At 32.1% G+C, this 17,503-nt stretch overlaps 1 protein-coding gene across 1 annotated transcript; it reads left to right on the top strand.

Moving 5' to 3' along the window:
* The first annotated feature begins 2,711 nt into the window (after window positions 1-2,711).
* Window positions 2,712-8,946, top strand: LOC134701314 (tripartite motif-containing protein 16-like). Its single transcript, XM_063562449.1, has 2 exons — window positions 2,712-2,805; window positions 7,007-8,946. Exon 2 carries the CDS (start codon window positions 7,016-7,018, stop codon window positions 8,690-8,692), a length of 1,677 nt encoding a protein of 558 aa, XP_063418519.1. The 5' UTR covers window positions 2,712-2,805; window positions 7,007-7,015; the 3' UTR covers window positions 8,693-8,946.
* Window positions 8,947-17,503: the final 8,557 nt, after the last annotated feature.

Genomic DNA, 17,503 nt, shown 5'->3' with positions numbered 1-17,503 from the left:
AAAATGCATGATTTTTTTGTTGTTGTTAGTGGCTTTGAACTAGCTGTCAGTTAAGTGCGAGTACTCTCATATCTGTTCCTAGTGTGTTTTTGTTGTTGGGTTGTACAATTACCCGACCACGTCAACTTGTATTTTCCCCTGTTTTACCGTATTTTACTTATAAATGGACTTATCCAGTTACCATTACATACAGTCTGCAGTTAAAGTTATAAAACATTTATAAGATTCATAAATTATCGTACATTTTTACCAAACTTAGACTAATGCTTATTTGTTATTTTGTGTACAGTAGCTCTCCACATACTTTGGTTGTGCTTACTACGCCAATTTTTTTTTTATTTGTATTCAATGTCAATAATTCCTATAAGGAGTCAATTGACGATTTCGGCCAGATGACTTCTTTTTAAATATTGTGTTTGTGAAAGTTTTCCTACAATTATTTTTGTTTTATATCGGTTCATATAAAAAATTACAAAAATGGCATCTCGCCATTTATGGACAATGAGACCGTAAGGATTATCAAACAATTTTAGTTAGTATGGGCATTAGTTAGTTTCTGACATTTTTAATATGTGTCCATGCAAGAAATTCTCCATTTACGTTCTTTTTCTAGCCTTGATGGCCATGTTTCTTGGTAGAAAGAACCATCTTTCTTATTTTGCAATACTATATGATGCTATTATTGTGAGAGTGAAATTGATGCTTCGAAGAATTATGAAGAACAAGTAGCTATTCATAGTTTAATTGAGAATATCTTCCAAAAGGTTAAAGATTTCGGGCAAATAGAGGGCTCAAAACGTAAATTTCAGGGACCTAAAAATTTATCAAGGTCAAATTGGTATCTTGGGAAAACGAAGAAAAACATACTATATGTTACAGTTCTATTTGAATGTTTGATACTTGTATTTGTTTGATACTCATTTATAATACTCTTATTTTATCTGTATCGTTGTACTAGACTAACACAAACTTAATAAAATTGAGAATGGAAATGGGGAATGTGTCAAAAAGACAACAACCCGACCATAAAAAAAACCAGCAGAAGGTCACCAACAGGTCTTCAATGTAGCGAGAAATTTTCGCACCCGGAGGCGTCCTTCAGTTGGCCCCTAAACAAATATATACTAGTTCAGTGATAATGAACGCCATACTAATTTCCAAATTGTACACAAGAAACTGAAATTAAAATAATACAAGACTAACAAAGGCCAGAGGCGCAAAAATGCGGGGGGGGGGGGGGGGGTAAACATGTTTATGAGATCTCAACCCTCCTCCTATACCTCTAGCCAATATAGAAAAGTAAATAATTTTATAAGGTATACCAATTGTCTGTTTCTTACTTGAGGTTTGTGTACAAGCGTTTAGCACTAAACTTAGCTCCTAGATTGGCAGGCTTCATGAGGTGGTCCTAAAAGGCAGTAAGGTAACATTTTGGTTCGCAAACAATTTTTTAACGTCTTGATACTGAAATGAAATAATAAAGTTTGAATGATAAGATTCATATCATTTGTATGTTGTTCAATAATTTGTATGCATAAATATTAAGAAAACCTTTTAAATTAATGCAACCTGTGTAAATGACGATAAAAAATCATCAACTACACCAGGATTGCAACCAGATAATAAAAGAACATGTTATTAAGATGGAAGTGAGATTGACTAAATTTATCTGTGTTGTTTAAAGATTATTAATGAAAATGGGGACGTCATCTTTTTATTTCTACTTTCTTAAAAAAACCAACTAATGTCTCTATCTTATTACAAATTTCTGGCATTCTGTTTCTTTCTTTCTTTAAATTTTCTTTTATTTTGAAATTCAATCTTTCTTTTTCTGTATCTTCCTTCAAAATTCTATCGCTTGTAAAATATTTCCTCTACTAGTCATATCATAGGGAGAACTGTAGAATTGTGTTCTTCATATGCGATATTACTACAATTTAAAGCTGTTCATAGTAAAAACAAAGGCTAGATTATGTGTGTTATCTGGCCTTGGATGCATAAAACTTTGCTCAGTGCTCGGAGCACAAAAATCATGCTCGAAACATGAAATCCAGCAATTTGATTGGTTGATTCTCGAGTCTGAGTACACAAATCATGCTCGAAAGTTTTATGACCGTGAGGCCAGGTCTTTAACATTCTATGTAGGTAATTAAGGTCAATAATGGCAAAACCATCCTCCTTGTCAGTCTATTCATATATATTGGAGTTGAAAACTGTGGTTTTATCCATGTAGTGCTATTAAATATTTGCTCGCTTACTCCCACTTCCCTTTTCATAATATTATTAGATATAGTTTTTAAAAAAGCCATATTGAAAATATTATAAAATCCTTGTTAATTTTCATTGTTTTTGAGAGAAAAAGATGCCAAAGTTAAACGTATGAAAAATCAAAAGAGAATTTTCCAGAGCTCATATCTCGAAATCAGCACATGCATCTTTCATTTTTTTCTGCTTTTTATGTTTTTTCATTAATTGTTTTGAAATTGCACTGCTTTCATGATTTTGACATTTGGTCATGACCGATCAGATTTTTTTTTATAAAAATTCTTATGTCTATTAAAAAGATAGTAAAGCCATTATTTCACACAGCAATCGTAAAAAAATAAAGTTCCCGAAGACAGATAATTACATTATATCCTACTTGTGTGTCAAACCGACATATTTTTAACGATTCAAATTATCGCGCTTTAAAATTTTTCCATATCGAGGCATTGCACCTATGACGAACTATATATGTGTCGATAAACAAGATTAAAAATTGTGTCCTGATAAATGAATGAGAAATAGGTGTGAACAGAGTAGAAGGTAAGACTTTAACTTTGTATTTTAAATTCCATGTTACTGTTATAATTATCCTTTAACTAGCTACACATTTTATCTTTAGTTGAATATTGTGTTTAATTAAAATTAGAAAGTTTTGTTGGTAAATTTTGTATTGTAATCAACTTCCTTGTTCAAAAGATTTCTGTTGCGTATCAATACGTTGCATATCTGTTAAATGACGATTTGTTTGACTGATTTACTCAATATTTTGACGTAGTTTGCATTTGTGGCTTTGTTAATTTGCTTTAAGGCGCATAAAACCTCAACACATCTATACTGTCCCTATCTTTTAGCAAATGTTATTCTGCTGACTTCAAGTTAGAATATTCCTTATGTTATGTTATGTTATGTTATTAAACCCTGCTTTCGAAAGTGGTGATAAATACTGAATAGAGAGTCTATCTGATCGTTCATCCTTTCTTACATTCGGTCATTCGTTAGTCCGTCCGTTCGATGGTCATTCTGTCCAACCGTTTAATCATTTGTCCGTTCGTCCGTTTGAATTTCTTTCCCATATTTGTACCCACAACTCCATTTAGGGTCATGTTTAAGAAACATTCGGTTACAAGAATATGTTAGCCAATAACCTGTTCCTGTAAAATAGACTTACATATAATGCTACATTTTCTATCTGTAATAATCATGAATATAAATTTTGCTCTCCAACTTCTCAAATATACCTTAAAACGCATTAGCTTTAATACTGAACTGAAGTCTCTGTTGCACCATTTTCTACATAAGAAAATGCCTGTACCAAGTCCGGAATATGACAGATATTGTCCGTTTAATATTAGTTACATAGTGTGCTAGTGGCCTAATGCGGTATATATGGGGTAATTAAATTCCATATGTTGAAACCTTTAAGATTTTTTCTCAGTACTGTTTTGTTTTTCTAAAGGGACGTAACACCACTACTAACCGTGTATGAAACAAGTCCCGCCTCCTTATTACATTATATGGAATATAAAGGGAAGTAACTCCACTACTAACCGTGTATGAAATAATACACGGTTTCCACGAGGACGCTTTTAACAAATCATATTCCTAGAAATGTATAGGAGGTAAGATAATATGTCTTATCATTTGATTTAGCAATTTGATTAGGGACTTTCCGTTTTGAACATTTCTCGGACTTCAGTTTTTTTTGTGATTTCACTTTTTGCAAAAACCTTCCTGACTAAATGAGCAAACATATATATGGCAACTTTTATCTATACAAAAAATAGAAATGTTCCCTCTCCGACACTATAGTGATGTCTTGCTTAAACATTTACATCATTTTCAAATTCTTCCGTGTATGCATTGTATAGACTTTTGTGATAAAATTTAAGTTTGTATATATAGTTATTTCGACAAGCTGTTATTGTCTTCACAGTTCCGTCTTCGGTTTTAAACATAACATTTATCCCACATACAATTCAATACTAAACCTAAATATAGTCTATATTCAATTTCATGCATTATCGGGTAGATTGTGGTAATCCAAAAGGAAGTGAAAATGATTGCCATCCCTTATTATTTTGAACCACAAAATGACCTCCAAATCAAAAACGTAAATTCGAAAAATATATTTTGAAATTATTATTACACCTTCTGACTTATTTCAAAAGTAAATTTCATTTTTTTTACATGTTTAAAACACTTCATGTTGCTATCAAACTATTGCTATGAAGTGTAGGAAGTTAACAAATTAATAAATCACTAGACCCTAAAAAAAAATAATTATAAAAAATACCAAGCTTCAAGGTTAATTCAAATAATTCCAACTCGTATACACCTTCTACAAAAAAATCCAAATAAAGAAAAACATAAATAGAAGTGTCAACAAAATTGAAATTACAACGGTAAAAAGTGTTAGTTTGCTACCTTATGACCTCAATCCTACGAAAAAGGCTACCTTATGACCTCGATCCTACTAAAAAGGCTACCATATGACCTCAACCCTACTTAAAAGGCTACTTTATGACCTCAACCCTACTGAAAAGGCTACCTTTGGACCTCAAACCAACCAAAAAGGCTACCTTATGACCTAAACCTGACTAAAAATGCTACCTTATGACCTAAACCCTACTACAAAGGAAGGCACAAAACATAAAAACTGAGGTAGATGAACAAATAAAGAGTCACGCAAAGAGTCATAAAAATAATTTGAGAAAAGGACGAGAAGCTCTTGGTCAAAACCTTGTAGACGTGTTAAAAAGTATATTCCATACGCAAATAAAATCGGAAAAAAAAGTTTAATCACAAAAATACTGAGCTCCGAGGAAAATTCCAAACGGAAATTCCCTTATAAAATGATATTGCTGCTAAATTTCAATGTTTCATTAACCATAGATTCTAGCACCTAGCTGATTGCTATAGTGAACCTTGTAGTATATGACGAAGAAGACAGTTGTTTCTGTGATTTCTTATTGATCAGGTTATGGGAGATATATTACTGGAGACCCAATTGAGAAAAGTTGGCATTGTTCACAAAAACAACATAAACAATTAACATTTATTTAAAATCAAATGATAACACTTCTTTGATCTAACTGATTAATCTCCAACTGATATAAAAATAAGAAAAGATCGAAAACGAATCAAAAACCTAATACACGTTAGAACACACTCTTTACGAACCCCCTTTGTTCTCCGTTTTAAGGTGTAATACCACCAATGATTTTCCTCTATTCGTCTTTGTTAGATTTGCACTTTTGACAAAATTGTGCAAAAGTTATCTTTGTTTCAAATAGAGAACACTTGACATTAGTAAAGTTTTATCCTGTCCAGTACTATAGAAAAAAAATGTATAACCATGTAAGCTCAAGTTTCCAAAATATTCTAAAGAAACCCAAGATAAAATCTAATAAATGTTTTACTGCAATAAAATGTAGGTTTAATTACCTACAATTGTCAAATTCATGGGAATATTGTTTTCGACCTATTGTTGTATACTACCGGAGGTGACGTACCATGATTTGGTGGTATTACACCAACACATTGGCATTATGTCATTGCTTTATAGTACGTTTATGTCAACAGTTGAACTGTTTTTGCAATGGTATGATTAAAATATATATATATAGATTGTAAGGTAAATTTCAACGAGACTGAAACCTAACGACAGAACACAAAATATATCTGTTGTCAGTATCTGCATAATATGCGAAGCATGACAAAGTACAGATTCATCACGTTATGTGATGTGAATATATAGACCAAAAACATTGCATAATCTACAATTAAAAGCATATTCTCTTCATGGGAAAAAACTGCAAACAGCACTTTATAATTGTCATGCGTCTAAAGGGCATTTTGAATTTTACTAAGTAATGATAGTAAAATTACTAAGTACGAGATTACGTGAATATCTTTTTTTTTGATAGATTTCAATATCAATATCTCTCTCACATGACCAGAACATTAATAAAACGCACATACAGGAATATACAATGAAGCCAGTGAAGACAAACAACTTATTGTAGTTCAATTGTTTAAAGGGGAAAACAACAATAAAATATATGATAGGTTGATGACAAAAACAAAAATTATCCCTGTAAAATTATTTCTCTCTCTTTTTTGGTTATTTTGTAAACCATTTACTTAAGCTTTAAAATAATCATTGTTTTTAAATGAAAACACAATCGTTCTTAACTAAAACGATCATCAATTACATGTTTTGTCGAGTATTTGGTTTTCAGAAACTTTCAGTACTTTCCGTGTTTACCGTTAGTTCCTCATAATTTCCGTACTTAAAAGTGATTTTTTTTCCAATTTGAAGAATTCAATATAGGCGTTGATAGGTGTTTTCACTGTCTTTATAACTCTCCTCATTTTTTTTCAAAATTACAGATCACGGATTTGTTACGTAAAATATGTTATCTCGGCCATGCATAAATATATTCACATTTATCAGATTTGATTCATATTTATGTTGTAATATCAGCTGCTAAACAAAATACGAGGCTCACTCGATCAAATTTCGAATTGTAACTCGCAGCTTATATTTTACAATATCAATATGCAGACAACTTGATAATCGGAACATTTCAATCAGGTATTGTCAGAATCGGATATAGACATTTCTAATAAATCTTCTTTTATTTAGAAGTAGAGGAGGGCCCTCAACCGAATAAAAAAAAAACAATATATACATAAACAATTTAAAAAATTAAATCTTCTTTCATGTTTTTTTTTCTAGGGAGTCCGAATGGCTACAGGCAAACAAATACCCTGTGGTCCATGTAGCGTTGATGACGTCATTAAGAATGCTTGGAGATGGTGCACTAGTTGTGAAGAAGGCATATGTGAAGATTGTGAACACGTTCACAGAAGAAGCAAATCCTCAAGAAATCATCGGGTTATTTCAATAGAAGATTACAGTAAGATTGAACATTTTTCTATCTCCCAAATCTGTGAGCAGCATGGTGAAAACCTGGAGTGGTTCTGTAAATGTCACGACGAAGTCCTCTGTGTTGTTTGTGTCCCGTCAAAACACAAGGCATGTTCTGATGTTTTACCAATAAGTGCTAACTCAGCCAATGCAAGACAATCCTCTGCATTATCGGACTTGGAAGAGAAAATTGAGGGAAATCTGTGCAACGTGAAACAATGTATCAAGAATCGCGAATCAGCTACAAAAGAAATAAAAAGACAAGAACTTGAAGTTAAAACCATGATTATTGAAACAAGACAGAAATTAAACGGACAACTGGACAAGCTACAAGAAAAAATGTTACACGAACTTAGATCAACAGCTGACACATGTAAATCAAAATATATTAAAATCCTTGAAAACCTAAAATCAACAGAAGAAATGCTAACCAAACTAAGGCAAGAAACAGAACATATGAAACAATTTTCTTCCGATATACAAGTGTTTCTGGGAACGCGTCAGGTCAATAAGCGGATCATACATAAGGTAGAGTCCACGAAGAGGGAAATCGGTGCTGCCAAGGACTATGAATTAAAAGTATCTATTGATAGGCTTATCGAAAAACTATCAATAGACGTTGAAGAATTTGGTAAATTAACGGTTTTAGAATCCGCCGTCAACCTTAATTTTTGGGACACAAAAATCGATCAAGCTCAAATTGAGATCAATGTCCCAATAACAGAAAGCATATCCGACATAAAACCACAGCTAATTAATTCATTCCAAATGTCAAGTGAACGTAACTTGAACGTTACAAGTTGTCTCATATTGCCTAATGGTAATTTGCTTATTGCGAATTCCACAAAGAACAGTAATTTAAAAGAGTACAGTTATACAGGTGAACATATCCGTGACATCCCAATATCTGGCTGGCTAAACGATATAGTCTTGATAGATCTTGATCGTATTGTTGTGACATACACAAACACGTCATTCTTAGAAATAAGGAATAACAATACTTTTAACGTTGAGAAGAAAATCAGTTTACAAAAGTATTGTTGGGGAGTCTCTCACGCGGATGGAAAACTTTACGTAGTACATGGAGACAGTATACAAGTCCTGGATTTATCTGGAAGACAATTGAAAACAATAAAAACGGCATCTACAAGTGTATCTCGCATCTTTGCGAGCAGAGACAGGATAGTTTACTCAGATTGGGAAAGCAACACAGTGCATTGTAGAAATTTGAATGGAGATGAAATATGGCAGTTTGTAAATGACAGCATCAAATTTCCTGTAGGTGTTAAAGCAGATAATTCCAATAACATTTACGTCGTAGGCTACACATCCAATAATCTTACAGTAATACAACATGACGGGAAAGACAGTAGGACGTTACTGACAGAATCCGATGGACTGAATCGTCTAAATGCTGTGTTCTTTGATAAAGATAAAAGAACATTATTAATAAGCACTATAGGAGGAAAGGTTTTATTGTACAAACTTGTTTAAACGTTTCATATCATACTATGTACTTCATCTGCGATCTAGAAAATTCATTCCGATATACTAACATCAAAAGGGATAAGATGGCATGGATTATTACAAGGACCTCATAGTTTTATCTAAGATTTTCATGTTTGTAATTGTTTGTAATTGTTTTGTAAATCACATAGTTTTATAAGCAGATTATTGTTATTTTTATTTAAAAAAAATATAGGTAGGCATTTATAATGGAAGGTTTTATATTTATTTATTTTTTTGTCAAATGGCATATTGTTTCAACGTCTTTGATATAAATGATTGAAAAATACATATCTGAAAATTTTGGAAAACAATACAGTTTGGGAAAATTATTTCTTTGTACCTTCACACCAATTTCCTAACATCATGACTGATGACACTGACCGAATGACAGTCCTCTGTGTTGTTTGTATCCCTTCAAAACTAAAGGCATGTTTTGAAGTGATACCAATTAAGTGTTAAATTAGCAAATTTAAGACGATCATTTGCATTTTTTGACATGGAAGAGACGATTAGGGGAATCTGTGCAACGTAAAGCAATTCATTAGGGATCGTGAACCTGCTACAAATGAAATAGAAAACAAGAACTGGCGGTCAAAACCATGGTTCTTGAAAGAAGAACGAAAATAAACGGCCACCTAGACAAGCTACAGGAAAAATTATTACACGAACTAAGGTCAACAACTCACACTTGTAAATTAAAATATATGGAAATCCTTCAGAAGCAAAATCAACCGAAGAAATGCTTACCAAACTAAGGGAGCAAACAAAACACATGAAACAATATTCCTCTGACATACAGGTGTCTTTTGGAACACTTCAGGTTGATATGCGGATTGTTCACGAGGCAGAATCTATCAAGAGCGAAATTGATACTACCAAGGACTATGAATTAAAAGTTTCTATATAGCCAACGATTTTAAAAACTTTGGAAAAATAGTGTTTTCAGAATCCGCCACCCACCTGAATTTCAGGCACCCAAAACTTGATTAAGCTCGAATTGAGATCAACACTCCAACGTCAAGAAGCATATCCAATATAAAGCTTCAGCTAATTAAATCTTTTCAAATGACAGAAACTAAAAAACTGCATGCTACAGGTTTAATGGTAATTTATTGATGGCGAATAAAACCAAAAAAAAAAGTAAATTGATAAAGTATAGCGATACAGGTAGACATATCCGTGACATCACAGTATCTTGCAAGCCATACGGTATTGTCCTGATAGATCTACACCGCATTGTTGTGACGTACGGGACCGAATCATTCCTCGAAACAATAAATACCAATACGTTCAACGTCGAGAAGGAATTTAAATTATACTAAAGTGATCAGTGGTAGTTTGATTTTTACTTTATATATAGACATGCATGCATACACATGGTAAGATTGCAGTGACTGTGTGGTAGTAGTGAATGAAAGCTTGAGTGTGAGCAGCTTTATTTTTTTTTTTTTTTCTTTTTTTTTTTCTTTCATAACTATATTCTTGTATAATGAGTATAATTTTTTTTTAAAACAAAATGGATAGTCTTGTATATAACTTTCAATGTTTACCCCAAAACCATAGTCAGGTGGTGATTGTAGTGATATTTTAAAATCCTGACTATTGAAAAACAATTAAAAGATAAAAAAAAAGTATCTAACGGTATATTTTACATCACGTCGAGCAGGTACAAGATATTTTACACAGATTACAACATGCACAAGGTGCATTGTTTTGTTTAAATATAACAAAACTTTGATTTCTTTTAAAAAAACAAAGGATTTTCTTATCCCAGGAATAGATTACCTTAGTAGTATTTGGCATATTGTTTTGGAATTTTGGGTCCTAAATGCTCTTCAACTTTGTACTTGTTTGGCTTCTAACTGTTTTAATCCGAGCGTCACGGATGAGTCTTATGTAGACGAAACGCGCATCTGGCGTATTAAATTATAATCCTGGTACCTTTGATAACTATTACAACAGCAAATATCAACCAAACAATCCCCGTATTTTCATGCCAAATCCGACCCAGTGGTAGTAAGGTATTAACTGTACCAATCACACCGTACAAGAAAAAGTAATATCACAAAAATACTGAACTCCGAGGAAAATTAAAAGAGGAATGTCCATAGTCAAATGGCAAAATCAAACGAATGAATAACAACTGTCATATTCCTGACTTGGTAAAGGTATTTTCGTATGTAAAAAATGGTGGACAAAACCTAGTTTTATAGCTAGTGAAACATCTCACTTGTATGACAAATGCATACAATTCAATTATATTGAACACGATGTGTGAACAAAACAAACATACCTATGTAATAAATGTCAAAAGTAAGGGTGCAACAGTCGACATTGTGTTATTATCTTAATCACTATAAAAACAAAAAAATATATAAACACACATTAATCATGGCAAAATAACACAATGACGACAGATTGGACAAAACATTTCAACATACAGATAGTGGCACTTGTCAATTCTTCTAATTAATAAATGTCGGATTTGAGGGTTTCAGGGACTAAGTGAGCCATAGCCATATCAAAAATTAATTGACTTGCAGTTCGAAAATGCACTGAACCACAAAATGTGTGCAATGTTGGTGATATCTCGATCGATCGATCGATCGATCGAGAGAGAGTGTCAATGCGATAACTCTCTATTCACGTATGAGTGTCAATAAGATAACTCTCTATTCAGGTATGTGTGTCAATGAGATAACTCTCTATTCAGGTATGAGTGTCAATGAAATAACTCTCTATTCATGTCGCACATAGGTAAAGGGCGACTCTTAAAACGGAGCTTTTACTCACAGTGACCAGCAAGATTTAAAGATTGTAAACCATAATAATCAGGAAAACATCTATATAAAAAACTAGAAACACTAATGAACCATATCAATATATCAATATATGACAGCCAAAAACATCAGGTTTCTTACTAAAAATACAAATGAAGCAGTTTTAAACATTTAACATACAAATATCAATTGAAGTGGTTTACCTTGATCATAGAGACACATAGACAAAAACAAGTGAACGTACATCCATTAATTAAATTTGATCTATCACACAATATGAATATCATTTTATTGAAAAAAGATGTAAAACAATGCAAGAAAGACAACTCTAACCTTTGAGAAATGGCGTTAAATAGAATAACGTACACGTGTTACTAGTAATTGAAATATAGTAATTTTGTTGTAAGAATTATTCATGAAATACTTGTATTTTGTACAAAATATATTCATTTGTTTTTCACAGAACGAGTACATACTAAAAACTATTCATATAAGTGATCGATGATGATAGTAAGCTAGCAATGGATAGTAAACAAACAATTAATAATAAATAATATTTATTTTTGTATTATAGAAGTCTAATTAAGAAAAAAAATAGCAATACATAGTTGTTATAAAAAAAAACTCCAACAAAACTAGATTTGAAAAAGCGAGTGCAACGAAAATGTCCTGTCCCCTAAAACCTTTGAATGCAATAGATATGTGTGCACAATTGAATAGTGATAGTACTAATTGTATAATCACAATTTTGCTGTTTAGCTACAATTGAACAGACACATCACTAATGAAATACAGTGTCTTCTCTTGAATCTGTCTCTACGTTCTTGGATTGCAAAGAGCCACTTCATGACTACCATAAGTATTTCACCCATAAAAGGACTAATAACAATTTTCATAATTGACACACTAGTGTTCATTCAACCTTTTGTATAATGTTGAGAAAATTGGCAGCTGTTTATTTCAATTGTATAAAAAGCTTTTACTTAACAGGTATGTTTTATTGTTTATTATATCATTCCTAGTTTTGATGCACAAACCTAACTCAGAAACCTTAAAATACAAAACATACAGCAGAGTAATGTAACCCTTCCTACATTTAAAAAAAAAAAAACTTTTCATTTCTTAGACCGTCAAACAGTCGATGAGTTTTTGGTTCTTAACAAGTAAATGAACATAAATCATGGATCTTTTTCATAACTATAAGGATCTCGACGATAAGATTGGTACAGTTTTAAACGATTTTGTACAAATCCAACTTTCCTTTTTCAGTGCATAGAAGTCATATGTCTTTCTCCCAGTCGTAGTACACAGCAGTTGGCTCTATCAGATCATCAGATTCTGACAGCAAGGTCTTGCATTTCTTCCCGTCATGTTGTATTACTGTAAGGGTGTTTGAAACATAACACAAAACGTAAAACTGTTATTGTCTACTGTTATAGCACACGGATAAGTAATGGATTTGTCTTCATACTTCCATAGTTCCTCACCATCAAAACGACAACAATGCACTATGTTCTTGTTGACATCTGTGTAGAATAACTTGTATATGCTTGTTGTAATGTTGAGGACACTGTCAGAAGCTACTTTCAATTTGTCCAGTTGTCTACCTGATAGATCCAGAACTTGTATTTTTTGTATTCACTAACTACGTAAAGTTTCCCATCTTCTTGAGATACTCCCATGCAGCTATCATGCAAACTGATTTTTTTTTCAACGTTGAGAGTATCGTTTTGCATTATTTCTATAAAATTTTCCTTCCCGTATGTCAAAACAATACGATCAAGATATATCGACGCAATATCAAACGGCTTACCGGAGACTTGAATGTCACGGATATGTTCACCTGCATCGGTGTACTCTATTAATTTACTATCTTTAGTGTAATTCGTCATCAATAAACGACCATTAGGCAGTATGACGCAACCGCTTATATTTGTTTCAGATTTCCGCTTTATTTCAAACGTTTTAATGAGCATGGTCGACTTTTGGAACTCTAATATCGAACATGGCGGGGCATTCCGTTACTTTTATTTCTCCGAACTCTTCAACTTCTTTCAATAATTTCTCGATAGTACTATGATTTTCTACTTTAAGTTCATAATGTTTAATAGGACCAATTTCATCTTTCATGGATTTAACTTCACTTTCGATCAACTTATTGAACTGACGCGTTCCCAGAAACACTTGAATGTCAGATGAAAATTGTTTCATAAGGAGTGATTGTTCTCTTAGTTTGGATAGTATTTCTGCTGTTGATTTTAGATTTTGAAGGATAGTCTTATATTTTGATTTACAAGTGTCAAATGTGGATGTAAGTTCGATTAACAATTTGACCTGTAGCTTGTCTAAGTGACCGTGTATTATCATTCTTGTTTCAATAACCATAGTTTTGATAGCTAGTTCTTATTTTTCCATTTCCTTTATGGTGGATTCTCGATTTTTAATGCATTGTTTCACGTTGCACAGAGTTCCCTCTATCATCTCTTCAAGGTTAAATAATACAGCATATTGTGTTGAATTTGTCGACCCTTCGCCTATTGGTATAACATCAGAACATGCATTGTGTTTTGACGGGACAAAAACAACACAGAGGAATTCGTCGTGACTTTTACAGAACCATTCCAGATTTTCTCCATGATGCTCACAGACCAAAGATATGGAAACATTTTCAATCTTGCGGTATTCAGCTATTGAAATAACACGATGGTTTATTGATATCTTGCTTTTTCTGTGAACATTTTCACAATCTACACATAACCCCTCTTCACAATTAGTACACTATCTTCCTGCGTCTTTCGTTATGTCATCAAAGCTATATGGACCACAGAGTATATTTTTTTCTGAAGACATTTGGATTTTCTTAAAATTAAGAAAAAAATTTGTTTAATAACAATACTTTGTAAAATAATTATATATTTGCTGGTTGCTTGGTTAAAAGCACCTCCGCCATTATCAATATTCAAATGTTAGTGATTTGTTTTTGGTATCATATTTAGATTAATTTTTGCTTCAGACTTACATCAAAATTGATTAAGTTTTCTTGTGATTTGTTTATGCATATTAACTTAATATATTCATACAGTCGTTTTATACTATTTGCCTTTGCTTGGTTAAGTACCTTTTTCTTAAAGTATGTTAACCTATTAATCGATATTAAAAAGAGCAAGTGATTATTCATTGCAAAATTAAGTTAAATCCCCCTACAATTTTCGTTGACGTGATAACGTCAGAATCTTGTTAATAGTTGCCGCATGCGAGTTTTTGTCTAGTTAAGGAAAATTAAATGTGCGAGTTCTATAGTGCATTCGAAGTTTTACATATTCTTAATGCAAAGTAAGTATTTTTACTTTTACTCTTCAAACTGTAGATTATTTCCATGGCGTTTTATAGAAAATATAACTTACCTCGATTTTAAATCACATCAATGTTAACGAAATTTTGTATTTTGATTTCAAAATTCGTCTTAAATCTTTTTGTTTATTCGTTATTAAAGATTAACAAAAATAATAAAAGATCAATGAATCAAGCAGACCATGTAGCTATATTCAAAGGTGGTAGTCTTCATACTTAATGCATGCCTTTTTAACTATCTTTAAAGGGGCACTAGCTGTCAAATTCATGGTCACCAATTTGACTAAAATTCACATATTTGATTAATAACAATGTAAAACATTTATCCAATCTATCAAACGTTTAAAATAAACAGTTTACAGAGCATGGGGTAGATGATATGTAGGTTCGTTTCGTGTGTATTTAAATCCAGATGCCATCTAATTAACTATCGATTTGACCTCAGATGACCATATAAGCGATGTAAACACAAATAAAGATATGAATAGGTTAAACCAGCACGTGCAATTGGATTTTTATAGGTCTGTTTGATTTGAATTTAAAGATTAAAAATATAAGTTTCTCGTTGTTTTTTAACCGTATAAGAATGATTTATGTGGATCGAATTAGTAATCAAATGATTTACCGTAGTTTCACTTTCATTGTTGACATTTTTCTTCTTTAAATAACCAGTTCACGTACAATGCATGCGTTGTCAGTCTCTAGCTAGGGGGTTAAATTGAAGTTAGAATGATGATGACGTATTCACTTGCAAGTGAATCAGTCAAAAATTATGTATAATCGCTTATTTCAACAAAATTAAAGCAAATTGATTGCTAAAAGCAAATTATTATTTCATTATTCTAATTTAATTAATGATTAATCTAAAAAAAAATCATACTTTATTTTTTTATATATATCGTAGCTAGTGCTCCTTTAACCAGTAAAGACATATGACCTGTGAAATTGTCAAAATCAAGTGTTGCTCATAATAAGTTTCACTGTTTGCGGATAATTGGAACAAAACAAAAATTATTCCTATTGACAAAGCGTTTTTACTGTTGTTCAAAATAATAAAAAAAAAAAAATTGTGATTGATTTCCCTCAAGAACAGATAAGATCTTCTCTTGATATAAAATTATTTTATTAGACGATTGGCACCACTATTTTTCAGTAAATTAATATGCGCCTAAGCCATCAGCTCATGTCATTTTTGTAAAAAGTAAACATAAAAAACACGTTTCGGTGTCAAACAATTTCTTTTGCAGTTTCAAGAAAAATTGTTCGACATGTTTAATGATTAAAGCCGCATATTAAGCACGAATTATTTCTTTACTTTATATCTGATTGATCGATATATCTGATATTTTAAAACATGTACGAGACATATTTTTAATAATGTTTTAACCCTGTTGTCTATGATGAGTTTATTTACAACTACCTGCACTGGGTTGATGTCACTGCTGGTTGAGTTTTAATTCCCCGAGGGTATCACCAGCCATTGAAATGGTCATAATTATAAATGAACTGTTTACAAAACTTTTGAATTTTTGAAATACTAAGGCTTTTCTACCTCAGAAATAGATTACCTTAGCTGTATTTGGCAACACTTTAAGGAATTTCGGTCCTAAATACTCTTCAACTCCGTGCTTTAATTGGCCTTTTTAACTTATTTGGATTCAAGCGTCACTGATGAGTCTTTTGTAGAAGAAACACACGTCTTGCGTAAACACAAAATTGCATCCTGGTAGCTATGATGAGTTTGTGAACAACCACTGGGTCGATGCCACTGCTGGTGGAGTTTTAATTTTCCCAAAGCTATTACTAGCCAGTAGTCAGCATTTCTGTGCTGACATGAATTATCATTGATATGGTCATATTTATGAACTAACTGTTTACACAACTTTTGAATTTTTGAAATACCAATTTATTCTACCTCAGATATAGATTATCTTAGCTGTATGTTGCAAAACTTTTAGGAATTTCGGTCCTCAATTTTCTTCAACTTCGTGCTAAAATTGGCCTTTTAAACTTATATCGATTCGAGTATCACTGATAAGTTTTTTTCTAAACAAACCGTGCGTCTGACGTAAATACAAAAATTCATCCTGGTATTCAACTCCGCAATTATACCAATATGTATATGTTATGGTTATTGAATCAACGATATACTACGGTTGCCTTTATTCACAAAAATCAAGGTAATATCAAGATAATTCACATGCGTTCCTATCTTAAGTAGAATACCACATAAAAGCTAAGTTTTATTTAAGATAGCATTTGCTTTATATGTTGTTTTGATAGTGATGACAGGTTACATTTATAGCATATTTGCTCATATGAATTGTAGTTTGAGTAGCACTTAGATGAAGCACACCATTGCAACACTGAAACATTTATCCATTTGTTTTTCCGAGGTTTTTGTTTGTAACCCGGATTATTTTTTTTTTCTTAACCGATTTATAACTTTTGAACACCGGTATACTACTGTTGATATTATTCCTACCGCTCAACACTCCAAGTCATCTATAACATTGTTCAGTTCTGTAACAACACAACTTGATCAGAAAAGACTGTAAAAACCAGTTGTACATATAAACATGAAAAATATTCTGTATTAAAAATAGATAAAGGATATTTTTGTTTTGTGCAATTTTTATTTTATTTTCAGTTTTCGCCATATGCA

The sequence above is a fragment of the Mytilus trossulus genome, unplaced genomic scaffold (genome assembly GCF_036588685.1).
Source record: "Mytilus trossulus isolate FHL-02 unplaced genomic scaffold, PNRI_Mtr1.1.1.hap1 h1tg000234l__unscaffolded, whole genome shotgun sequence".
NCBI lineage: Eukaryota > Metazoa > Mollusca > Bivalvia > Mytilida > Mytilidae > Mytilus > Mytilus trossulus.
This window is presented reverse-complemented; position numbering and strand designations above follow the sequence as displayed.

Coding starts and splice junctions, on each gene's coding strand:
- LOC134701314 (XM_063562449.1), top strand. CDS start 7,016: ATGGCTACAGGCAAACAAATACCCTGTGGTCCATGTAGCGTTGATGAC.